Source organism: Serinus canaria, chromosome 2 (genome assembly GCF_022539315.1).
Source record: "Serinus canaria isolate serCan28SL12 chromosome 2, serCan2020, whole genome shotgun sequence".
Taxonomy (NCBI): domain Eukaryota; kingdom Metazoa; phylum Chordata; class Aves; order Passeriformes; family Fringillidae; genus Serinus; species Serinus canaria.
In genome coordinates, this window is record NC_066315.1 from 138,544,268 (window position 1) to 138,571,644 (window position 27,377).

The 27,377-nt window shown below is 41.4% G+C and overlaps 1 protein-coding gene across 1 annotated transcript in view; it reads left to right on the forward strand.

The window, feature by feature from the left end:
- DEPTOR (DEP domain containing MTOR interacting protein) overlaps positions 1 to 27,377 on the forward strand; it is a 75,131-nt gene that overhangs the window by 39,954 nt on the left and 7,800 nt on the right. Inside the window, exons 6-9 of the mRNA XM_009087831.4 lie at positions 8,193 to 8,378; positions 8,999 to 9,133; positions 12,231 to 12,301; positions 12,931 to 13,035. Of these exons, the coding sequence (XP_009086079.1) occupies positions 8,193 to 8,378; positions 8,999 to 9,133; positions 12,231 to 12,301; positions 12,931 to 13,035 (497 nt within the window). The remainder of the gene's footprint in view (positions 1 to 8,192; positions 8,379 to 8,998; positions 9,134 to 12,230; positions 12,302 to 12,930; positions 13,036 to 27,377) is intronic.

Consider the following 27,377-nt stretch of genomic DNA (forward strand, 5'->3'; position numbering starts at 1 on the left):
TGTTGCCCCCGTGCTGATGCCAGGCAGAAGCACTCAGTTGTTTGTGTGGCAGTTCCCATGTGTAGGGACAGTAACCTCACCCACCGTAATTCAGCTGCTTATGCTAAATCTGGAGACCACTTTGCACATTTTTCATGATTTTTCCCCTCTAAGAAGTCAAAGAATAAGAACTTTGTATGTAATTGTATTGCTCCTTAGTATGTCACCTTCTCACTGAGCTCTTCTTGCAGTTGTCCTTATCTACAGCAGGAATGGATTTGATTTTTGAAAGAGCCACATGCTTTATGTAAATAACATATAAAAAATTCTTTTCATATTAACTATTGAATTTTATTTTTCTGACAGAGGATGGGTTTCAGTTTTTAACAGCTGCAACAAAAAAAAAAAAAAAAAGAGATACCCAGATGGGCCTTTTCATCTTCTGCTTCCCTTGCCACAGACTGTACTTTCCATACTTTATTTGGAAGCAAAGAAAAGCAGTTGGCTATGTTCTGTAAACTTACTAAATTAAAGATGATAAATCCTCATATACAAACCAAAAAGACTGCTAAATGTGTGTGATTCAACACTGGCTTTTCATGCTGGAGTAAGTAATGTGTATTTGAAAATATACTGCAAATAGATGGCAAACTGGCTGGAAAGACAAAATGCATATAGAAACATGTATCTGCATCCCTACTTTAAGGCAGAAGAAATAACATGTTAATGCACTGATCAGAACATACCACCTTAATAAGAACAGGATACTCTGAATTTTCAGTTCCCAATGAACTTTTTCACAGTTTACTGTAATCCTGATGCTTTAAAGACAGTACAAAAGTTGTCGAGACTTTCTTTGGACTACATAAACATACTACAGTTCATTGAAAGCCCTCCCTAGTTGTAGCTCAGAGAGCCACAGTTACAGCACAGCTTTTTATTCTGGACCTACTTATAGTTCCCGGACCTATTTATTTCTGGACATGCTTACTGACTTCATCCTTAGTAGGATGAGCTGGAACAGCTCTCTGGATTTTGTATTGCAGGGCCAGAATCTGCCTTGCAGTTTTATACTGCAAGAGGATCAGTGGAAACAAGAGCAGTTCAAGCTTAGATCCATTGTCTGTTCAAAGTGAATTCCTTGTAATCCAAATAAGAAAAAAATACCATTTAGTACAGCTGCACTGCCAAGAGTTTAATGTGATGGTTGAATACATGCACAGGTGGGCTTATCTATGGTCTGTGTAGCATATAAACATTCATAAAAGGTGGAAATGCAAGTGTTGTGTTTATGCAGTGCAGGGAATCCAAGACCCAAGATGCAGGGCTCTGTGCTCACTGAACATCTGTAGTCTCTCTCTCCCTGGATTTGTGGGAGATCCAAGCAGGTGGAATTCATCATTGTGTAAAAGGAAACTAATCTGAATAGGTGCCATGATTAAAATGCATTTGCAGTGCCAGATTAGCAGAAAAACAGGAAGGCTTTGAGAAGAGTGGGAAAAGCATTGTCCAGCGTTGAATAAAGTGCCAGTTACTCTCCTCCAGCCACACGTGTGTCGGTGCAGTGGGAGAGGGGCAGCCCAGGAGTGGCTGGGCACTGTGGCAGAGGTGGGCACTGGGACTGGGGGCTGGCTGAACTGTGAGCTGGGGTGGGCACTGTGGCAGAGGTGGGCACTGGGGCTGGCTGAACTGTGAGCTGGGGTGGGCACTGTGGCAGAGGTGGGCACTGGGGCTGGGGGCTGGCTGAACTGTGAGCTGGAGTGGGCACTGTGGCAGAGGTGGGCACTGGGGCTGGGGTGGGCACTGTGGCAGAGGTGGGCACTGGGCCGGGGGCTGGCTGAACCCTGTGCAGCCGCTCCGCAGCTCTCAGCAGTGTCGGTGTTTGCCAAGCCCACGGACTCGCCACTGCTTTGTGAAAGCCAAAGTGGACGCACACTTCCACTGTTTCTCTGGCAAGGGACCAAAACTATGCTGGCCAGAGGCCTGAGGCACAGAGGAGGCTGGCTCAGCAAGCTGTGTGCTATCCATAGAAAGAGGCATTTTTTTAAGGAACTTGTATTTTATGAGGTGATTTGTTTCCTTCCCTTTTAAACACTGGTTCTGCTTTGGAGAGGGGAGGGAGAAAGCAAAATGACATGAAGAGGGAGCCAGACCCTTCCCTGGGCACACTTTGGGTGCAGGTGGAAGCAGCTCCAGCTGTGGTCTCCTTCAGATAACCCCTGAGCCCCTGCTGGCCCCTGCAGCCTGCCAGTGTAAGTCTCATCATCCTGCATTTGTTCTTGGTGTGATGTTGCTCTTTTGGGGTAATATCCTGCCACTCTAGAGGTCAAAACTGATATGGTCATCTGTGACTGGCTGTGTATGAAGGCACAGACTATTGCAGCCAGTAATAGTGAAGGTCTAGAATGATCTCCTGCAACTTCAAACTACATTTCACATCATTTTAATAGAGGAAACTACCTCATTAGAAAGATAAAGTATACTTTTGAATAGACTGGGGCTGCTGCCTTGTGCAAAGACATGGAAATGTGTTGTGCATTGCTGGAAAGAGATCAGTGCTGCTTTTGTGTTTAAGTGGAGAAAGATATGACATATCCACTCTGAAAAATCCATACACTCTGCTCATGTTTATAGCCTCTTCCTCTTAACCCTAGCCCAGGCACACTCTCACACAAACAACCACACACTTCAATGTGTCCTCTGCTCTCTTGAGAAAAGCTGCTCATCTGGCTCCTCATAACTTTGATCTCCTTCCCACTGCTCCCTCAACATGGAGCAGCCGTTCCCTGGCTGCAGCCACGAGCTTGCTTGGTGTCAGTGCTGTTTGTGGGGACGTGCAGAGCAGCTGGAGTGCCTCACTGCATGTGTCCTGCTGGAGACTGCAGCTTTCAGCTGGGAGAAAGCATTAATCATCACAGTGGAGATGTACACAGATTATCAGTGCTAAAAATCATGGGGAATTGAAGTGGTGGGAGGGATTTGGGGGAAAAGCCAGTTATGAAAATGGCCTGATTTTTCAGGCATGAGTCATACCATTTATTAAAATGGGCTTTTGTACTTTCTAAATCTCCCTCAGTCCTATGTAATCAGTGTAAAGCTAATATTTCTATCTCTGCTGTGCATCAGCCTCCTTGAAAAAGTGGAAAAGAAAAGGTTGCTTGAGCTCCATGCAGATCCTGGGATTTTATGTCAGAATCAGAAGCTGAAAGAAGATTTGCATGGATGTTACTATTTATATTTTATGTATCTGAACAGAAACTGTGAAGCAGCCCGGAACTAGAAGCAGCAAAGCTGCAACATTAATGCTCCCAAACAGAGGAAATCCAAAATAAATATTCTGATTTTTCTCATCTTAGCAGTCACATAAATGGTGAAAGACCAGCTAAAATCCTTGCCAATGAAGTTTGGAAACTCTAGGGATATATGAGACAGTAAACAATTAATTGAACTCTATTAATTAAATTGTCATTACCTCAGAAGAGATTTTTTTTTTTTTTAATAGCTAATGGTATAACTACAAGGCAATGCATCTAGGAAATGAGAATGCAGGGTCCACTCCTTGCTGTGGAGCTGTGCTGTGCAGGGCACAAATTATTTCCATTTTATGCTATTTGTGGAGTACAGTGCAGTAATAATGGTTGGCCTGGGATGTACAAAAAGAACAACACCCAGTAAGGAAAGGGAGTGAGGCTGTAATTGTGATGCAGTTTTGATAAGTGGATTTTTAGAAAAGATAAAGAAGTTCTAAAGAGGACTCCAGAAGGGCTAAAAAAGGTCAGAATTTAGTGGGCAGTGTTTATTCAGTTGATAAAAGATATGTTTGAGAGTTGGCTTCATCTCTTCACAAATTTCTTTGCAAAGATTTTGGGCCAGATCGTACGTAACTTACTAATGAAGGCGTGACAAAATCCAGGGATTAGCTGCAAAAGTTAAGCAAACTCAGCTTTGAGTTGAATCTTTATTTTCTGTCAGAGCAAGTGACTGAAGGCTTGAATAGCTTGTAAAAGGAAGAGTAAAGTGGTCAATAAATGCTTTAAGGTATGAGTAGACTGAATTTTTTGTAAGATTAAAAGATAATTGTTAAAATTCTTTTTCTGGGAGAAATTTTGTGCCCTGTTTATGTGGGAGATTAGACTGGTGGGTTTTGACTCTACCTCCAAAGTTTGACATTGGTGAGTATATGTTAGTGTTGGTGCCTTTCCTTCCAGGACAATAAATGCTCTTGTATGCTTTGATGGTTTGAGGTTTCCAGTTGCCCTATTTTTACTTTGCTCTCTTTGGTGCATTTCTTTCTGTTGCATAAGGTGCACATTGTAACATGAACATGTTGCCACCTGAACAGCCCTGAATTAAACTGGAGCAAGAAACATGAAGCCACCCCACCTTGCTCTTCGTATCACCCTCATAACATACAAATGCAGGTCCTGACACTCATCAGTCATGGCTTGGCTGCTCAAGACAAACTGAAATGGGTGCCAGTTTGCTTTTCTATGCTGCACTGTGAAGGGCAGTGAACTAATTCAGGAGTAGCAATGTTAATCCCTGTCTAGAACAGCAACTTTCATGAGAGGTACCTGGAGCAAGAGCCTTGTTAGCAGCCACAAGTTTATCTGCTATTGCCTCTAAGTCGACACCCAGAGGTAACAACCTCTAAATTACCTTTAAAGAAACTGCTCCTGGGCAAGTCTGTGCAACACTCTCAGCGCTGTGCCATTTGTTTGGGAATTGGTCACTCCCACTTTTCTCTGCTGCTTGCAGCAAAGTGTGGGCTGCTAAAGCAGTTGGGCTGAGCACCCGTGACTGCACCTGTACCTGTCACCCAGCAGCTGCCAGTGGAACAAACCCAACCTCTGTGTGTGCTCTGCATCCAGCATTCCCAGAACTCTGATTTACCAAGGACAAGGGCATGTGTTGCTTCTCCTGGCTCTTGCTTAAAGCCAGCCACTGCACCCAAGGAGTGCTTCAGAGGCAGCCAGCACACACATCTGCCTCCCCCTCCTCAACTTCTTCCTTCTGATCCATGGGGTGAAAATTTCTTTTTCCACACCTTTCCATATACCCTCATCCTTAGGCACAGTCACAGCCTGGACATTTAATCACAAATCATTAATAACTCAGATGATTAAACAAAAAAAAAAGCCCCATGAGACACAGTAATAATTTTGGTGACTAAATTTGATGATGTATGCACAAGGAGACAGTCTGAGCTATATTGCTCCTATTTATATTTTTAGCTTATTTTTAAATATTTTAAAAATTACATGATGTTACAAGCACGTGATATGTGAACTATCCTTAGAAATGAGGAGGTTAAAATATGAAAATCAAGGAGCATGCCAAATTCTATACTGATGGTACATGTCCTAAGCATTTTGGCTACAAAACCTGTGTTGTGTAAATCATATACAAATCTTCTCCAACACACAGGAGACTTTGGACTTAGCTTTTCCACTTGCACTCATCTGTTGTATAAAAATTTACCCTTCTATGGACTGAAATAATTAAAGCAGAGATGAATGACTTCAGTGGAAAATCTAAGCCTTGCTAGTTTAAGTATATAAATACTGCAATATTTAAATCAAAACAAGTATTGTTATTCTAAAATATGTTCAGTATCATGGCATAAAAATATTTACATTATCTAGTTTCATAGTCAGTAATTCTTGAGTTTCAGAGTGCTTACAATGTCTGCAGCATGAGTGTGTGTTTATCTCTGATTATCATAAATTCTGAGTACTGTCAGAGCACTTCAGTTAATGATACAAACAACAGAATAATTTTTGTTAAAAACGATGGTGTCATAATATTTAACCTGACTCAGAAACCCTACTGGTGTTTCTTACATTGTGAATGGTTTGCCACAGCAGCTCTATTTCCAAGGAAGCATTTGTGGAGCCATCTTTCACTTAAGATAATGAATCACAGTAGTGCTGAATAAGTAGATCTTGCCTTTTTAAGACTAAGTTTGAGATGGCCTCAAAATGTTTTTTTTGCCGTTAAATTAGGTTATTCTAATAATGTGTTAAGATATTGATAGATATTGCTACTTTTACTTATTGTGTCAGTGATCTTCAAATGAAACTGGTAGCTGCAAACACCTACGTACCAACTCTGCCTCTGATAGCAAATCCTTTGGGGGATGTAGGCAGATTGCCAAATCTCTCCTCCTCTGCTTCCGTTCTTCAAAAATAGTGATTGTTAGTAAGTGCTGTTTAATAGTATTGCATATGATATGTATCCAAAATGGGGAACACAGCAGCAGTGTGTGCCTGCAATAATTAATGTCTAAGAACACAGTAACGAGGTGCTTGTGATGCTAAATTTGACTTAACAAAGTCATTTTGCATCCCTGAGGACCCAACAGATTCAGCATCAAAAGGAAGCAGACAAAAGCCAAGTGGCACTGGCCCTTCCAAAGATCTTTGACTGAGCCAGGCAATCTAAGGGATGCCTTACAGCCTATGCCATGTGGCTGGGGCAGTGGCCTGTGTGGCAGCTTGGGCACCAGCAGGTGCAGTTTAGAAAGTTCTTGTGTGCTGATTATTCCTTGTCCCAAAGGTAGAAGTCCATTTGTACAGGCAGTGGTCTCTCTGACAGTGACCCAGGCAGGCAAGGGTCATGCTTCTTTTGCAAGATGGTCTGATCTCATAAGGCAGTTTCTGCATCCACATAGAAGACAGTGCCCTGAGGATCATATCTAGGACTGGCATCTTCCTTGTTGTCTGGGTGACTTGACGTCCCTGGAGGTGACTGGACTGGACTTTTTCCTCTTGGATGTTATTTTTCAGCTCACAAACATCGAATGGCTTACTGGCAGTTTATGTGTAAATACAGCCTATTTTGCAAGGTTGTCATGTCTGGTGTAGTTCTGTAGTTCCATGAAGAGTAACCTGAGTCATAGGGAGTGTTTAGAAGGGGTGAGAGCTAGGAAGATTGTGTTGGGGATGAGAATGACAGGAAAGCAGCCAGCAGGGCTCCAGGCTCTGGTTCTTGGGTAGCACCTTGGACTCTGCTGGTTTTTGGACCCCAGGTATTGGGCAGAGCAAAGGGCAAGGCAAAAGTCCTGTGTCTGCAGTAGGAGGCCAAATGACTGAGACATGTAATCATAGACTTGACTGACCTCAGTGCATACTGGTGTTCTTTACACTTTAAACATAAATATCTATAGCCCAGCAGTTCTTACAATTCAGTGTTACAATAAATGCAATTTATAAACTAGGAAAATCCAGATTCTTCATTGAAAAGGTCAACTGTGGGAAATTATTTCTGCAGAATGTGATCACAGAAGCTGGGTAAAAATGGAGAAAAACGCTGCCAAACACCTACTGCAGCTATTTTACATGCAGAGTACCCCAGAGAGATTTCCTGCAATCAGGACCTGCTGGAGTCAAAGCACTTGCAGGACCTGGCACAGAGCTCCATCCAACTACTGCATTTTTCATCACAGCGTTGGTGGCAGTGAAGACATAGATGTTACAGTGATGTTGCACTCTGGGAGTAGGCTTGGTGCTCCTGCTCTGACACCAGCAGTCTGGGGTTTGCTGTCAGTGTCAATACAGGTTGCAATTAAGATTTTTCTTCATTATGTAAGAAATGATTTTTGGCCAGGTGCCTGTTCCCAAACCTTGTGTATCCGTGCAAAGCGGGGAAGTGGCCTGCAGGAAATGTCTGGGACACAGTGTCTGTGGTGAACAAGACAGAGGAAATACACAGGTCTTGATTCTTTGCTGCCTTGTAGCTCTGGACAAGGTAGTGGGACAGAGCTCTGGGGGCTGCTCTAGACTGATGAATTTACACAAAACTTGTTGTAAGGAGCTGAATCTGGTCTGTGGGGCCAGCAGCAGCAAAGCTTACAGAGGAATCGTGCACGGAGATGGGTCATTATGCAACATGTCACAGAGAGGCAAAGTACTTCTCTCTCCAGTGGGCAATAAAAAGTGCATATCATTAATCAAAGTAATGTAAAAGATTCATCTCAGCATTTGCCACTACAATTCCTAGTTTGCTATTGCTGCTATAAAGGGTGTATATTGAGGCCACCTGCGTGAAGCTGGCCGCCTTCCTCCTTTTTCTGAGGCTGCACAGGGGAAGAGGAGAGCTGTGAGCATTGCATCCTTACAGCAAGGTCTGTAGTGCACAAGTTGCACATGGGTAGGCTTGGATTTCTTTCTATGCCTACCAGGCATAGACTTTGTATCCATCTCTTTCCTTAGTGTCCAACAAGCACCATTTTATGGACAGCAACTTGCTCTACCAGTGCAGAATGAATTTCCGGCGGCGGAGGCGATTAATGGAGCTCCTCACTGAGAAATCTCGCCTGATGCCAGAAAGCCATGACAGCCCCTTTTGCCTGCGCAAGCAGAACCATGACAACAGGAAACACACCAGTTTTCTCTCAGGTGACTCATTAATTATACTGCTGCCTGTAGAGTGACTCCATGGAGCATTAAAAAATTGGTTTTGGACAAAGGATTTCAGTGTTAAAAAAAAAAGCAGGGCTGAGTATTATATGTCCCTGTTCATAGGAATTGTCCATTCACTCATTTTACCAAACCTACAGCTCCCTGGGGTGTATCTTTAACAACAGCATTTCAGATACTGATCAAAATCTGGGGTCCACGTTCAAACTGAACTGGTTAAAGTTCCCCAGACTTAAAGTAATTTGTCATACATTCAGTGGGGAGTTTTCAAGAAGATTAAAAGTGAGAGGAAGGGGCCCTGCAGCATTTGAGTACAGTAATATCTAGAAAGAACTGAAAGGAAAACTGTAAAACTGTAGTTCCCTATATTAGAATGCCTCTTAGAAGACACTGCAATGGAGCAGTTCAGCCATACTGTTAGTTACAGCATTACTCTCATGCAGTGACTCTTCTAACAATGTAGAACACACTAACCTATTCCCAGTGTTGTCTGTGTAAGCATGGCTTGTTGCAGGTTTTGTTTTTTTTAAAGAAACAGAGAAATGGCCTAATAACTGGTACTGTCTCCCTTCCTCTCTGTGTTTTCTCTCTGCTTGCAGTGAGTCCCACCAAGGAGATAAAGATCGTGTCGGCAGTGAGGAGGAGCAGCATGAGCAGCTGTGGCAGCAGTGGGTACTTCAGCAGCAGCCCCACGCTCAGCAGCAGTCCCCCTGTGCTCTGCAACCCCAAATCTGGTGAGCACCAGCAGGGCTTACCATGCTCAGCAGCCAGGGTGCAGACATCTCTGTGGGGAGAAGGCGATGTGAAGAGTGCCTATCATCATGCCTAAGCCTCTGTTTCCAGGAATACATTAAAAATTCACAGTGTCACAGGTTTTGTAGGCCAGAGGGAACTATTATCATCTTCTAGCCTGAAGTCCTGTTGAACGCAAGCCAGATGTCTGCCTCCAGTAATCTCTGCATCAAGTCCATAATTGTGGTTTGAGCTGCAGTTTATCTCGTAGGACTACGTGAGGCCTAGATTTGCCTCTTCACTGCCAAGCTCTGAACCAATTCAAATCTCCTCCTAGAGACATTCCTTTGGTGCAAGTCAGAGGAGAGTTTAACTATCCAGTGACTGCTTGAGCTGCTATGGAATAACACACCTCAGAAAACAGCAGGCTCTAAAAAAAACAAACGGAGGCAGCATTGTTTCAGCCTGTCAGGAACAATTTGAGCATTTTAATTTGTTTTTAGTCTTACACTGGTCTGTTTCAGAAGGTAGAGGTAGTATTGGAGCTTATTTTCCTTTTGAAAGGATTTCCTATCCCATGCCGGAAGGTTAAACACACCCATTCTTCCACAGTTCACTTAAAATTGTTTCTTACTGTACATCTGGGAAGGGAAAAACAGACCAAGATAGATATTGTTTCAGCCTCTCTGTTCCCCTCAGAAATAGCCTTGAATATCAAACAGGGCCCCTGCTGCCCTTTGAGTTCCTTATTATTTCAAATTCACCAAGTCCCTGCCAGTGGTGTGGGGAGTGCTGTACAACGGGGTAAGGCTTCAGTGGATATGTGTAATCTTTGCTTTCAGAGGGATGCTGGCATTTGAAGTGATTACAGGAGAGTGCCTCAAGCACTAGGTGAACTCTGTTCAAAACATTGACCATTTACTCCGGAGATGAGTGAACTAAAGTGCATTTCATTCCTGCTGTGCAGAGCGGCCATCAGAAAGGGAAGGATATTTTCCCTCTCTCTGCTTTTAACACATTCCTTCCCTCTGCTTAAGCTCTGCTGGGAATTCAGTATGAAGCTCTGAACTAAAATAATTAGAAGAACTCGGTAGGATTATATGCTCAGAAGCCATAACCCATGCAGCAGACCTGCTGCCCAGCAGAGGAAATGCTGTCAGTTCTAGTGGCCATTGCATCCTCAGAGTGTGTTACTGTTGGATGCTCAGCACCACCTTCCAGTATGCTTACCCCTTCATCCAAGGGGCTTGCTCCTAGATAAAGCTTGCTACAGTATCATATTTTGGCAGAATATCTCTCAGTTATAGTTTGCAGAAATGCTCTGGTAGCTTTTGTGTGGGGAGCTCTTTGTCCCCAGTACATTAATTACATTCTGGAAAATTTTCTGGGACAGATAAAATAGCATTCATGTGCTATCCATAAATGTGTGTGTTATCTGAAGTATGCCAACTATTCTGTTCATTTATGGTTCTGATTTTATATGAAGTGTCAGCCCATGAGTAGTGAGAACAAGTTTATTTTAATGCAGCTGGTTACAAAATACTGGAAGGAAAATAATAGGCTGATGTTGCTCTTGCATGAATTTTTTAGAAGAAACTTTCCCCTAGGACTAGTTTTCAAACTGTGAATAGCTTTAACAGACTCATATTTGAAAGAAGACAGCAGTGGGCTTGTAAACAGACTGATTTTTAAGAATTATAGAATTACTGGCAATGTAGGGTTATTTCTCCCAGAGTACAAGTACAGATCCACATGTCAGCTTGCATAGGTTAACATAAGTCTGTCAGATGTAAATGTTACAAGGAATTCTTAATCCTCTGCTCACTGTAAGGAGACTTTGTTCACAAATAGCTTCCTGCTATCCTGATCCAGAGTGTGTTGCTGAACTACGTGCTGATAAACACAAGGCAGAGGTGTATTTGTTGTCAGACGAGCTCGATTGCAGGCAAGCACTTAAAAAACCCCCAGGTCATGACTTGACCAATCATGTAGAAAAACAATCATCAAACAAAAAAAAAATATTCTGGAGGTATAACAAAGAGAGGCACATAAGAGAGCCCTGTGTGGATGATTTATCAGATTCTGACTTGTCAAATGAGCACAATCATTCAGTTTTTTCACATTGACCAGACATGCTCTGCAAAGTACAGCAGTGGCTAAATGACAGCTCATCAAAATGCATGCAAAGGTTAAAAAAAAATAAATTTGTTTGTCTGCTAGAATTCTCCTTGCTCCTATGAATGTCATTAAAAAACTCAAGAACGTCTTCAAATACCGTCTGTGAGAAATTTTGTCTCCCACTTGTGACTGAAAAGACAGACATTGTCAAAATTATCACTAAAAGAAAAACAGTCATAATATTAAGGGTGAAGCAGGAAAATGGAGGGAACAGAATATATCTTTATGCTGTCCTTTGTCTTGAAGCATTTATGGACAGATAAAAGTGGTACACAGGATGGTATTGATTTGATCTGGCAGAACTTCAAATTTAATTTGTTCAGAGGAAAATTATGCCATTACATGGGAAGGCAATGGGGATCTGCAGAAACTTACTATTTCCTTTCATTTAAAATCCCAGACACCTGTAGGCTACCTTGTCTGTCTCTGGATCAGATGGGAGTTGTAGGTCTGTGCCTACAATTGAAGAAGTCTCTTGAGATAATTCCTCACCCAAGCAGGATTTTCTTGCTATTCAGTGCTGTGATTCAAACCCAACTCAGATGAAATAGCAGAGAGCACCCAACAAGCACAGAGTGAGCTGTGAAGGAAAACTGCTCTGTGCCAGGAGGGTTGGTCATTTGTTTCAACACTGGACCCAGGAAAAGCCACTTCTGAGTTTTGTGATAGTGTTTAGGGGATTTTGATTGCAGACAACAAAATTGGCTAAATGCCCCAGTTTTCAAGATCTCAGCATTTATACTCACTGTTATTCTGTGGGCTTTTCCTTGGTTCTCTTACTGCTTTCAAGCAAGTCTGCAAGAATTGAAAGTAAGTATGGGAAGTGGGGCCAAAAAGATGTATCCCAACAATGTATCTTATTTATTAGGAGAAACTCCAGAGGAATATTTTTATTGAATATTCATTTCTGTACCTCCACAGTATTAAAGAGACCTGTGACTGCTGATGAGCTCTTGATGCCTGGAGCCCCTTATGTTAGAAAAACTTTTACGGTATGTCTCCACTGTTTTTCTTTATTTTCTGCATGTTATATGCATAGGGCAATCCAAATAGACATTTTTTGATGGGATGATTAGAGCTAATTTTTATTTGCTGAGGTTTAAACTTCAAAATCCCAAACTCCATTATCAGTACTTCCACAAATTTCAGGTCTGATTCAGCACTTGTTTATTCTGTCTTTATGCCAGTGTGATACTTAAAAGGGGTGTAAAATTACATAAAGCCAACAAGATTAGTATTATACAAACTCATCTGGACCTGGTGCTCCTGCTCTGCAGGAGTGGATCACCTACCCAATCCGAAGTCTTCTAGCAGGGTCTTTCTACATGATGGGACAGAAAATTTGACTCACATGCATTATTAGAACCCTTCTTTAAAAACATTCTTGAACCTTACCATTGGGAGCATTGCTTTTACAGCCTCCTAGTTCAACAAAGAAACCTCATTAAAAGCAAGAGTAATCACTTGGATAGAGCCTTTCCTATGAGTAACATAGCAGCCTGTACTCTACTATGTGCTGGAAGTACAGAGATGTTGAAATTATGACTTGGACAATTTAGAAGTTGCCCCCTTGAATTTCATGGAGCTGCCTGAAAGGGATCATGTCCTTTCTTCTTTCCAGATCGTTGGCGATGCCGTGGGCTGGGGCTTTGTGGTGCGGGGCAGCAAACCCTGCCACATCCAGGCTGTGGACCCCAGTGGGCCAGCGGCCGCGGCTGGGATGAAGGTGGGTTCTCAAAATGGGATGATTTCCCAGGAAAATTTGTGCTGCTCAGTGAAGGTCTTGGGCTGCCTGTATTAGGGGAGGGAGAGGTGTTTTTGTTTCCAGTGCTGAGTGCCTTTGTCTCAGTTTCAGGCATTTGTGCACAGTGAGTTCTGTTGTCTTTAAACCCCCTCCTGTTTCTTTTCTTCTGTCCTTTAGATTCTTGAAGTCTCTTTCTCACAGGAGACTCGATTATGCTTTCCAAGTTGTCTCTTGACCTTTTTCCTTTTTGAAGGGTGGGTTTTTATTCATGTGGTTGGCTGGTTTTGGTGGTGGTGACGTTCCTATTTTTTGATGGATTTTTTTATTAAATTGAAATGTGTTTTTTCAACTCTGCACAATTTTAGCATCCCTCTTTACTTTCCAATTTATGTGAATACTGGTATGCACCTTCTGGACTTTGCCTTTATAGGAACAGGCAAAGTGAGACATACCTAGTAAAAGTAAAGCTAGCATAGCCCATTGTTCTGTGTAAAGCAGTTAAGATTCAAGACAATTTGGAAAGAACAACAGATAATACTTCCATAAAGAGCTGAAATAGCTTCATAAATGATTTAAGAATCAATAAATACACATTTCGCTTTTAGCTTTTGCACTGCAATGCAGAGCCCATTGACTTACCTGTGGGCTTGGATCACATCCTGCATATATCTGTGAATTAATCTCTGCCTTGTACAAATAGAAAAATAAAGGCAAAGTATTATGTTAAGTACAGATAAAAGCAAGAAAATTAAGTTGGCTGCTACACCTGCTCTAATGGCTAGAAAGATTAAACTACCCATTTATGCCATGCTTTATTTTATAACAGCAACACAGATGAAGGTTTCAGGTGCCATGATTTATTTTATAACAGCAACACAGATGAAGGTTTATGCCATTTATGCCATTTATGCCATGATTTATTTTATAACAGCAACACAGATGAAGGTTTCAGGTGTATTCCACATGTTTGCCCTGAGTTTTGTCCAGCCTTCTAATTCATCTCTCATTCCCATCACACTCAGTTGCCCCTCACCTGTCTATTCACACCCACCAATCTGGAGGCCACAGCTCCAGGGATGCACATCCTGCTGTGGGACCCTCCTTAGCAAGTGCAGGACAGGGGTTTCTGCCCTCTGGCTGTGCTGATTCTTTATTTTAATAGAACTTTCAAGAACATAGTCTTTGAAACTTTTTTTTTAGTACAGGTAGGCAAAACCTCTGGGACAGGGAATGGCAACTTCAGAGCTTGTTGGTGCATGCAGCACCCAGACACATCCTGCTGGCAAAGAAGCTTGAGTTCTGACGGGGCTGGAAGTTTTTTTATCTGTTTTATACAATACCTAAATATAAAATATCGTTACAATTTTTATAAGAAGAGTGTAATTTTCAAATTATTATCTGCCTAAAATGTAAAGGGCCTAAATCAAAAAATAATTTATAAATTCATGTGTATATTCTAGATCCTGAACTTGGGATCTTAGTATTTTACAGCAGCTTTTATTCTCTGAATGTAGGAGCTAGCAGTACAGTGGAGCAATTCTGAAACCTGAGTTGCAAAAGCAACACTGTGGTGTCATATATGTAATCCCATGGGGTTGCAGAGGTCTACCTGAACCATTCAAGGCTGAAGATTGTAAAATAGTTCACTGTCCTGAGAGTAACAAGTACTGTTGTAAAACTGGGATATATTGCCTTGATTTTACACAAGGACAGATCTGATTATTTTCAAAGCTGTTATCTTTACATGAAATGGTTTTTCAGAGCAGAATTGCACATAAAAATTTATAGCTGTGTATGAGATGAGCTCCTCTTTAGGCACAAAAATTGTTGCTCCATTTTTGGAAATGCTGAATACCTTTAGCCTAGTGAAGAGATGGTGTTTTTCTTTGAAAATAAGGGCTTTTGTTACATGTTCCCATAGCAATAAGTATGTAAATCATAGTGCAGTATCTGAAATTTAAAAAAAAAATCTATGTCACTTAATCCATCTGTTTACAGAACTCCTCAATCTGTCAAATTTAAAGAAATCAAATGACAGGCTTTAGATGACAGCTCCTTGAAATTAAACATTCCCCTCTGTGGAAGCTGCAGGAAGGGCACTTTGAAAACAGGCTGGGCATGGTAACTTCTGGTGGGCTGGTGCAAGAGGCTTTTGTCTGCAAAAAGAGTGCTACACCAAAGAAGCGCTAACAAGGAAAGTTGGCTATGATGAAAAGGGCAAGAATTTGAAGAAGAGCCAAGCCTTGGTGTTGCAGTTTGTAGAAAAGTTCTTGGCAGTATCAGCAGGGATTTTCCTCCTAAGGAGATGTATCCACTGTAATTGTTTTTATAACATCTTTATTTGTAAAGCTTTTGATTTTGCACTTGCCTGCTTTGGAAAGCATTATTTTCCTGTCTTTGCATTATGGTGGACGTACTGTTGAGAGAGGTCTGCTGCCTACAATGTCATTGTAGGACCTTGGTTTGTGCATTTAAAATTCTACCATGTTTCACATAAAGCAGTAAACCTTGAAGGCTCAACCTACCCACTGGACTTGGTGGTGGCTTGCTTTCAGTTTGAGCTTGTTGGGGCTCTTGGCCTGCTCTGAACTGCTGTGAGTTGAGAGTCTGAGTAGAAAGCTCAATGAGCTGGGGACAGAGCTCTGGGCGCCTGCAGTGGCTGTGCCTGGGCATGGCCCGGGGACACGAGGGCTCTGTCACACATGTGCACCTCAGCGTGGCAGCACTTGCCATCTCCTTATGTGTGGCATCCTCTTCTGGAGTAATTTTCAGACAATTTATTTCTGACAAAATCCCTACTAGATGATCTGCTGAAGATGAGTGAGAGGCTATAAGCTTTAGGATTTGATATCTCTTCTAGGGCTGGTAAATAGGATTACTGCTTACAGTCTGAAGTTTCAGGTGTGAAGCTGAGAAAATAATTCAATAAATATCTAGTCAATTAGCTTTATTAAAGTATTTTTGGACCTGATTTGCTGAAGTGTGTTTGCCTGTGACAGCGTTGTGAGGAGAGTGGTTGCTGCAAGTGCATTAACAAGTGGGAGCTGGAGGCCACACAAGGCTATGAAAGGAGTCACTGTTGTGATGTGTTCTTCTAAGTTATTTGCAGCTCTGTTTAGCTGTCTGCTGTCATCAGTAGTGCAGAGCAGGATTTTTAAGTTCTGAGCTTTAATATTCATTATTGACTGGCTGAAAAATCTGGTTCTCTGCAGATGACACTGCTAAATATTGCCAGCTGTTGTCAGTAAAACTCTTTTTCTCTTTTTTAGTGATTTATTCTGTAAGTTCATTTCTGCTTTTAAGGTGCAAGTATTTTCTGAAAAGTTACAATTTGTGTTCAAACTAGTGACTTAAATTATGCATCACATTATTATTTAGTGTGACATAACTGCAGCAGAGTGTGATGGAACAAGCAGACCTAGCTAAGTATGAGGCTTATGAGAGAGACAAATTAATCACTCATTTTGCTGATCATCTGTTCTTCCCACTGGCTGGAGAAATCAGTGCCCTACTCAAACTGTTAATAGAAAGCTATCTGATTCTTAGCAAATTACTATTTATAGCTGTGACACCTAAGGTCCTCAAATCATACAATTTGCCAGTGGCTGTTTTTCAAGCCTAGTTCTTCTTCATTTCAGCAGCAGGGAGATTGAAGGACCATGTGTTGTCACTGATACCAACACCTTCTGTTGGAGCTCAGCTTGGGAACTGTAATGTGCAGCCACAACCCTTTCAGCATGGTTCTGCTCTCCTGATCTCTAAAAGCTGGAGGAGATCAGCTTTAAAAATTTTCTGCCTGTGCATTTGTCATCTGCAGTCACAAATGATTATTTCAGGTCCAGTTTCTCAAATGATTTCACTAGCAGAATAAGAACCAACACTCAAGTGTAATTGAGTTGCCACTGTGTCAAGAAGCCAATGGATGTCACTTCATCAGGGTCATCAAGCCCATTTCATGCAGTCAAAAGAACATCTTTACTATCTGATTCCTCCAAAGGATTTAAGTACTGCCACAAAATCAGCATATTACAGATTTGTAACATGGAAGACTAAAAGGCACATATTATAAGTGTCCAGCAGGGTGAAAACCAACCCAAAACTATGTGATGTCAGAGGAATTGCCAATGCCTCATATTCCTGCAATTGGAAAAAAAATGAACAGTGAGATTCTCGTGAAGTTGAAGCTACAAAGAAACACAAAACTCATTTGATGGTCCTTGCCAACCTCACCTTAAACATGAGGATTGCATAACTGTTTGGCAAGCCAGATAAATCAGTCTAAAAATCCTTAAAAAAAACCCTTCTCCCAGGAAAAAAAGTATCCCAAGTCAAATTTCCAGCTTTTACAGGACAGTGGGAAAGATAGAGAAGCATGGATATTGTAGGTGAGAAACTTCTTTATAACTCCTAAAGGCACCCTAGTGGGAGCTTGAAAACTGGGATTTATATTGTATCAATAAGGCCCAAAGTACATGCCTCCATTGAACCCTCTCTGTGAAGTTTAGGAAAAGAGAAGATACCCCAGTGTTTGATGTTGGGCCTCTAGCCCCTCAAAGCACTCCAGGGATGCTTCAGTGCTAATTGAAGCTATCTGAAGGGTGCTTTCATTTTTTCATGGAATTGAGCTTTAAATGAGAAGATGGAGTTGGCCTGGATAAATATTTATGCTGTGCACTAGCATATGGTGTTGAAGCAGATGCAATTCAGTCTTAGAATTCTTATCTTATACCAACATGTTACTGATTGTAGAAAAGCATAAATTACACAAGTTGCCATCTGTTTTCAATTACAGCATGAAAACACTGAGGCAGGTTGGGATTTTCCTTTAGCTGTGTTATCAGCTCACTGCTGAATTTGATAATTACATTAGAGTGAGTTGAGAATGGATGTATTTGGTAATGTGAACACTCAGAAAAAGTTGCTGACAAACTGCTTTCATAGCTTGTCCATAAATAGAGAAGCAGCAGACCTAAACAGGCACTAGCACTACCCACAATGAATGCCACTGCTGTAGGGCTTGAATATAAATGTATATATAAGTTTCAAACACATCTCTGTAAGTGCTTCATTTTCTGACAGTATTTATTTATAAACTATAATATAAAGGTCCATTCTCCACAGAAATGTGAAAGCTGTATTTAAGCATCTAAGACTTTAGAAAAATCTAATTTTAAGAAAATCTAATTTTTTTACCACAAAACCAGTCTGGTTTTGCGAAACCAAAGAAAATTCAAAGATGTTTTGACTCTGTCTTTCACTTTATGCAGTAGTAACCAGGATGTCAGATTTTATCTGCTATTATCCATCACAGAGATTGGAGAGTGAACTGAGTAGGGTAGCATTAGCCTCAAACATCATTGAGCTCATGCTTGAGAAGAGTGGTTGTTACATTACAGTAACAAAGAATGGGTCATGTTGGAAGGTACCACAGGGGGTCATCTGGTGCAACCTCCCAGCTCAAACAGGGTCATCCTAGAGCCCACTGCACAGGACTGGGCCCATCCAGTAAGGGGGATTCCACAGCCTCCCTGGTCAATCTGTTCCAGTGCATGATCACTACAGAGTAGAGGTACCTCCTTGTGTTCAAGTGGACCTTCTTGTACTTCAGTTTTCCTTCCTTGCGTTCAAGTAGAGCTTTCTGTGCTTCAGTTTTTGCCTCTTGTCCTATTGCTTGGAACCACTGGTGAGAGCCTGGCCCGTACTCTTGGTAGCCTCCATTTAGCTGGACATTAATGAGCTTTACCAGTCATCTCTTCTTGAGGCTGAGGCTCAGCTCCCCCAGCCTTTCATTGTAAGAGGCATTCTCCAGACCCTTGCCTGACTTTGTAGCTCTCCACTGGACCCTCTCCATTTTTCCCATGTCTCTCTTGTACTGAGGAGCCCAGAATTGGACACAGCACTCCAGAAGTGCCTCACTGGGGCAGAGGAGAGAGGCAGGGTCACCTCCATTGACCTGCTGGCAATGCTTTTCCTAAGGCACCCCAGGATACCACTGGCCTTCTTGGCCACAAGGACACACTGCTGGCTCATGGACAGTTTGTTGTTCACCAGGACCCCTGGGTCCTTCCCTGCAGAGCTGCTTTTCAGCAGGTTGGCCCCCACCCTGTACTGCGTGGTGTTGTTCCTCCCCAGGTGTAGGACCAGGACATTAGGACATGTTAAGAGCATAGCAATGGTGAACATGATGTAGAACAGTTTGATGAACGTTTGGATAGCTATTTCATTATTATTTATTTAATCCTTAGTGGAAATCTTTCTAGAAGACTCAAAAGAAAAAAAACCAGTAAGGCTATGCTAGTCAGTAGCATAATGATTCAGCAGAAGTTGGAAGAGATCAAATATTTATGAATATAAAAATACTAAGCTCTGCCATCAAAAATGAGTTCTTGACTGGTTGTGCTTGACAACTTTTTAACATGGATAGCACTCACCGTGCTTTCCTGATCAGTGAATGAATCTGTGCCTGGGTGTTCTTCTGTGTCTGCCTTCCCTTCTTTGTCTGTGGTCATCTCTCATGCATTTCACAGCTCATGCAGTTTGCTGATGAGCTGTGGTGATGCCTCCCTAACTGTCCCAAGGTTTCCACTTTCCCTGTGTGTATTTAATTAAACTCAATGAGTAGTTCCCAAATTTTTAGAGTGAATCTTTACCATTTCCACATAGGTTGGACCTATCCTAGAACCATGTTACTCTTACTGTACTGGGATTAATGTCATGAAAATTATCACAGTCACATGGTTCTGTGAGGACTTGGCAGAAAACTGCTTTGCACATCATCTTGTCTGGGAGTTCTGTGAATTCAGCCCTCTCACCAAAGTAGAGGCTTCTCTAACTGAAGAAGGTGGTTTTGAAAGCTGCATTGTGTGTCACTGCCAGAACTTTGTTTAGTTGCCAGAAGGAGACAAGGCTTGGCAAATTTCTCCTTTGCTTTCATTGCAGGCTACTAAAAGTGCAACAACAGAGTCTTTATGTCCTTGACCATCCTTTGCATTAGCACAGTGTCTTTACATTGATTGAAATAATGGAAGTTTTTTCCTCAGTATTGGGAGTCACAGTGCAAAACTGGATATCTGTCTTCTGCCCTTTCACTGCACCAGCTACTCTGTCCATTTTATTCCTTCTCTGTGTTGGAAGCCCTGTCATTGTTGAAACTCTGTGTCAGGAGACTCTTGGAGACACTGTTCCACCGGGCTGCTGGTGAGCCTGTCCCATGGTGGCCACAAGGAAGTCACAGTTTGGATTTGGACTTGGATTCTCCTCTTTTCCTGTCACAAACCCTCTGTGCAATACTGACCATTTCCCACCAGAATTCTTGTAAAGTGGTTTGGGTTTAAATAGAGATGGAAAATTTCAGAAAATCTGACATAACCAAAACATTTGATGGGTAGATCTGTTTTGGCACCTGTAGAGAAAAGTTTGCTAAAGTTTCTTTGTTTCCTTGTGGGAGGTGTGGTTCACATCATAAGATCCAGGTTTTCCAGTCTCAGAGCAGAGATTTTGCAGACTGGGCCCAGTTACTCCCATCCAGCAAAGTTACAGCTCCCCAGATTTCAAACATCAGTTTGTACAGCTCTCATCTTTCTAAGCCATCCTTCTCCCCCTCCTGAAATTCGTGTTTGTATTAACTCCAGATGCTTTCTTTGTGACATCCCACCCTGCCACCCCTGCCCAGGTTATAGCTACTATGCAGAGAGATGCTTTCTATTTCCAATGTTACCATATTCCAGTCTCTGCTGATCTTTCAAAAAATTCTCTTTTGCTCCATTTTTCACTTATAAATCATTACACTATTAATTGTGAAATTTGAGTTCTTTTAAAGCCATAATAAAACTCCTGTTATCTTCTGACATGTCAGAATTTCCTCCTGCATTCCTAATTTTTTTGGTGAATCTCCATTTTTTCTGCTTGTTTCCTTGGTTTGCCTTGCTTCCTTGTCCACAGAGCTGTATAAGGATAAGTTTGTTTTGAAGAAATCTCTTCTGAGAGAGAGTTTTGCTTTGAAGAAATCTCTTCTGAGGCTGCAGAACTTCTGAAGCTGTTTTGGAAGTTTAAGTGAACCCCACCCTTGTGCACAAGCCTCAGAGTGCACAGCCACCAGCAGGTAGTTGGGTCTGGGAGTGTGCTTGCTTCAGTGGATCATGAACCTGTGTTCTTCTGAGCCAGTGGACGTAAAATTGACTGAAAAATCAGCCATCTTTATCTTGTACTAGAGACCAGGTGCTTGCTGTGACTATCTGGAACTGTTCTGTGACGAAGAAATCAAAACTTGGCATGTGAAAAGTCACACACTGAGGTACGAGGGGGAAGACCCCCCACCATGCAGTTGGGAACACTGACGCAAACGTCACGCCCGGAGGATGTGAATTGCAAACTGCACACACAAAAGAAAACAGAGAAAAATTCTTTTCATGATTGTCAGACCTGGTTTTGAACAACAGGATCCATGTTGCTCACTATAGAGAAAGAATTAAGACAGTAGGAATTCCCAGGAGAAATATAAAAATAGTGAGTTCAACTTTTTGAGTCTAGATTTCTTCTTTAACGTCTTCCCCCCCTGCCAAACTTACAGGACACAGGTTTAACATGGTTTTACTTGCTTATCCCAGACCCAAATTTTGGCCTGCAGAGGAGTATTAGGTTTCCAATGCCTCTGTGTGATTTCTCCTAAAGACTCTTTTAACAGAGAGAGTTTTACGGGGCAATAAAAAAACTTTTTTTCTCTTTACAACAACCAAAACCTTATGTGAGTACAGCAAGCTTCATAATATCTCAGAGCTCCTTTTTCCACATTCACAGTGGTGTGGTTGACTTTAGAATTGAACTTGATTTTAGGCCTGTCACCTAAAATGCTGTTTGACAAGTGACCCACTGTACTTGTGTCTGTACCTTGGCTTCTTATCAATAGGAAATACAAATACAAATACAAAAAACAAAAAATAAAAATCTGCAGCTTTAATTTTGGACATCAGTGGATTTTCTAAATTCAGTCAAATTATTTTAATAAATGATAGGTTTAAAAAGTCTTTTCAAGTTAGTGGTGTTTTATGACAGGATAACCAAGATATCTGAACACCCTGCCTTTATGAAAGTTTTTTCCTGACATCTTACAGCTGTAACCCTTCAGAAAGAGAGACAGCAGCACTGTAGAACAGGGCTGTGCTTGTGTTTTGATACAACTTTCAAGCTCCTTTGTGGTCTCTAGGCCATTGAATGGCGAGATCTAGTGCCTGATGGAGCAGCTGAGATTTCCCCATGCTTGAGCTGTCATGGGCTATTGCAGCTCACGCCTAGGTAGTCCAGGCTCTCTAAAGAGACTGCCGTCATCTGAAAAACTGATCAGCAAAATGCCTGAAATCTTGAAAAGTTTATCCTAAGTGTCTTTAAAAAAGACATAGAATTAGAGGCCAGTTGAGCAAAAGGCTATCATTTTGAGCTACTTCTGCTCTCAGGTGAGGATGAAAACCATTTTTTGTACTTGGTTTAGTTGCAATACTCATTTCACTTGATTCCTTGGAGAGTTCCTCAGATGCTGTTGTTTTACAAGTCCAGGCTATCTCAGCTCTCTGCCCTGAGCACTTCACGGATGCTGCTGCTCCCCAGCTGCTGCTCTGAAGACTCTTGCCTGCACTTCTCCCTCCGTCTCTGTTCTTGTTGCTGCTCAAGACACAAAGTGGCTTCCTTTCATGGTATAAGCGAATGATTCGGGAAGCATGTTGCATTAAAGCCAAGGCTCTGTTTAGCTAGCCAAACACATGGAAAAACAATTGCACTTTTGTCTGTGCAAACAGAGAGCAGCTGTTTGTCTCAAACAGCGCAGACTGTTCCTGCTCATGACACGCTGGATACCAGAGGGTGCTGACGGTGCCTTGCATGAATCTGTCTGCCCCTGTAATTCCCTTGCTTGCACTTCATGACTGTTTTTAACCAATATAGGACTTAAATGAACCATGGAAGTAAACTGATACATAGTTTTAAAGTTCTTTATTCATTATGTACGATTTTGTTTTAGCAAATATGATTTAGCTACAGAAATACCAGAAATAAAATACCCTGAAAGGTCAACCCAAGCATTAAAAGACATTATTTCTAAGCTTAGACTCTGTTCTTCTGAGACTGATGCAGTATTTTACCCAGAGCCATCTTTAGCCATTTGAGTTATTTAACATTTTCAGCACTGTTCTGTGGTAGGTATCAAATTGCACTATACAATAAAAATGCTTATAAAGTTAGACATGCAGTCACTGGTTTGCTTTCCTGATGTGGCCCAGCCTGGTCCAGCTTTACCTGTGGGTATTTCTCACTGGGACTCATATTAAGTCAGTGATTTTACACACCAATTCCCAATTAGGGCCGTGGAAAGCAGTGACCTATATTCCCCTACTCCATATTTATGGATGGTTTGTGTTTCATGGTATTGTGTTCTTATGTTATTACTCTCCAGATATGTACAGATAGCATTAATTTACCTTTGTGAATAATTCCTGCTCAGTGCATTTGTCAGCAAAACTCCACCACTTGCAGAGCTGAGACTTGTACAGCCCAAGAGACTCACGCTCCAAAGCAAGAGTTGTTCTCATGGGCTCTTAGGTCAGCTCTTTTCCTTCTCTAATTTGTCCACTCTGTAGAATTTGCTCAGCAGTGGTTTAATTCTCTTTCTGGTGAAGAAAAAAGGACTGGAATTCCCACAGATTCCCATCATTTGGAAGGGAGGAAGGGAGGGAGAGACTGTCTGAACCAATGACAAAGCCCATGATAATCTATGACATTTTATATTATGTGACTTACTGTATTATGTTATAAAATAGATATTACTTTAGTACAGGCATTTTTTTGTATTATGCAGTTTAAAAATGTTGTTTAATTCACATTGGGATTTTTTCAGCTGGAGACCAATTTATTTGGAATACTATAAAAAATTCAGCCTCTTTTTTAAAATGGAAAGAAATATGTAATATATATGTAGTGAAAATGTGTAATGAAGCCTTGCTTAGGCAAACCATCCACACCACTCTGCAGTCACCAACCAAGATGGAGCACAAGAATGATGAACTTATATTTTAATTCTGTAAATGGAGTTCATTTTCTCTGCTATGAGTTGCAGTGTGCTCTGCAGGTACCCAGTTTCTAACCCCCTGATGGAACAGTGGGTCAGCTTCACACTGCTGTAAAGAATGAACAAGAAACACATCTCTCAAGAGACAAAATCTTTTTTATGCAAAGTCTGGATACTTGCCTACTCCCACACCACCCACTGTACAGCCAATTACACTTTCGCTGGAGATATTTACAGAACTGAACACACATCTGCAATTTATTCTGTTCCATCCAGTAACCTCAGTTGTGGAGGAAAGGCCATGGTATGATTTTTTAACCTTCCAGCAACATGCAGTTGGTTGTGAATTGTGAGGTTCCAGCTTTACTTTACTAATCCTATCAAGATTGCATGAACTCTTTAAAAAAAAAAAGATAAAAATCTAAGTGGAAACATAACTTTTAGGACCTCTGATTTTCATCTCTTTTCCTCATTCCATTGTGTCAGTGTCAAGCTTAGCAGAGTGAGAGCAAAAAATTCAGTCCTGCCTGTGTTTGCTTTTAAGCAGAAGTTAGTTTAGATCTTAGGCTCTTCTGTGGTACCACATCCAGCATCTCTATATCCTGGCCTCTTTGCAGAGCATGGGGATTCCTTTGCTTTATGGCTATGGGTGGCCTATTAAAACAGAAGAAATCCTGTATCAGCATAAATGCAGGCTGTGTGTAAGTGTGTAAAAGAACCTGAGTTCTGTCCTCTCTCTCCTCCACTGTTCTCCTGCCTCAGATTTCTCTGCACTTGTTCTTGGTACCATAACATCCATCTTGCCATCGATTTCACTGGGGCTTTAAGTTATCTGAAAACTTAAGGCTGCAGTTTACTGGTCTGTGTAAGCTCTGCCAGGAAGGTTGATCCTATCTTCACCTCCTTTTCATCTCCCTCTTTCCCTTTGCCTTCAACCAGATATGTGTCTATTGCCTCCTTCCTCCATCCCTGTCAGGCACATCAAGGAACTTACTTTGCCTGGAGACAAGTCCTTTCATTTATTTATTTTTGCTGGCATGGGATGAAAGGATGAAAAGGGAGCAGTGCCTGGCTTTGGTGTGCTGCTCCCAGAGCCAGCACAAAGGGACAGGAGCATCTCTTGGGACTGCAGGCACCAAGTCCTACTATGAACCTTCCTCCCCTTTGAAAGAGGTTTGACATCTGAATCCACAGATTCCTTGGCAGCTCAGGTTGACTGCTCACAGAAAGGGTCGTGAGGTCCCAAATCAGATTACTGATCCAGCTTTTAATAAGCAAACACTTTTTTTCCAGATTTCTTTCAAAGGTACAATTATCTTTTTGCACTCTAAAAAGAGAGACACCTCATTGTCACTAAGGGTGTTGTCACTAAGGGTCTTGTATACAAACCCATGATGTGGTATGTGAGGTAGAAGGTGATGATGTGGTAATTGGATGGGAAGATTTATTCAAGAGATCTAACAACTGGCAAGGCAAACCTGTGTGGTTTTCCACCTGTAAATAGCTCCTTTCTAGCTGGTAACAGCAATGAAAAGGACAAATGGTGCAGTTTTTTGTTCCTTTGTGACAAAATAACAGCCTTAAATGGAAGTTTTATTTTCACTCACTTCTCAATTCCTTCACATTTCATATTTAAATTAGATTTTAAAAAATGACACCTTGATTTCCATCTGTTTGCTTGGAGGGCAGTGGTGCTTGGGAGGCAGGAGTTGGAGGAATGTTTCCCAGCATCTGCAGAGGAGCAAGGGGCACGCAAGTGGGAGAGGATCCCATTGGAAAGATACCTCTTCTTTTAAAATGTTGGAATCTTGGATGTCCCCTTCCTCCTTGCAGAAAGCTGGAAAGCTGTGTTTCAGATGTTATGTTCTTGTAGCACCTAAGCCTTTCCCAAATTTTGCTGAAATCTGTCAGCAAGACAGGAAAAGCCAAAGCAGCTGTATTGACTCTTGAAACAAGCAATGGTAAAGGCTGTATTTTCTTTTTTTTTTTTTTTTTTAGTTTGTGTTTTTCTTCTCAGTTTCAGGAGTTTAGTAACCTTCCCAGGTGAGAGCTGTGGCCTTACCACAGGAATCAACCAGTATGTTTTCAATTTTAGAACTGGCCAGAGCTTTCAAAAGTATCTGAAGTGTGAAAAGTTTGATTTGTTGGGTATCCTGCTGATGACATCTCCAGGTCACTGACAATTGCAAAATGTTAACCCTTCAGCCCTGATTTCATGGGTGCCCATAAGGAAGGGTTCTTACTGACAGCATGGCTGGTATTTAATAGAAATCAGGATCCTGTGGGTCTCTCATGAACACAGGAAACAAATGGGTTTGCTAACCACATATGGAGGATTTTCTCTGGAAGATCACAGTTTGAATAGCTCAAACTCATAATTGTTTCATTCTGAAACAATTTCAGAATCGTTTCAATAATGAAACAGTTATGAGTTTGAGCTATTCAAGCCTCCCAGCTGATCCTTGTCCTGCTGGATTAGTAGGACATGAAAAAAGCATTTATTTATAATTATTGAGGGTATCTGTATAACAGAAATGTAAGCAGGCTGTCTCTGTAATGGGTTTAATTTTAATTTTTATTAGCAAGAAGAAAAGCAAAAATATTACCTTTAGGATATACTTTTCTTTTTGAAATAATTATAGTGTCAATTCTGGTATGAATTCTACTCTATAAAATAGTCAAAATATACTTTTATTTGAAAAGCTCTGAAAGAAGTTATACTTAGAACCTTTTATTTTTGTTCTTAGGAAAATTACTGAACAACTTTCCAAGATTGAAAATAACTCCTACATTTGCCTAATTCATATTTTTTACTTGATGCTAGCAAGTTTTTTTTTTTTTTTTTTAAGAAAAAAGACTAAAAAGAAAACAATGCATTTTTTAATGCATTTTGGGAATGGTTTGTGTGACTGGAAATTATCTGTGTGACTTTGGCTTCACATCAGATGATAAGAAGAAATAGTACTCAAGGAAGCGCGTCCCAAACTATCCAAGTGCATGTAAATCTCTGTGGATAAAAATGATGAACAGAGCAAGGGGTTAAATCTAGTCTGTCTCCTGCTGGATGACTGAGCCTGCCTGGTTTCAGACACAACTTTCCCAACGGGGACAACAATGTGCTAATAACTTCTGAACTACCTTGGTCTCAAAGGGATGTGCTTTGCTGCAGAACATGGGCCTGCTTTGTGCTGTCAGCTGCTAGAAATCTGTTTTGGATCCACACAGAGTCCAGGAGTGAAATCCTGGCTGCTCTGGAGTGAAAAGATCAGTG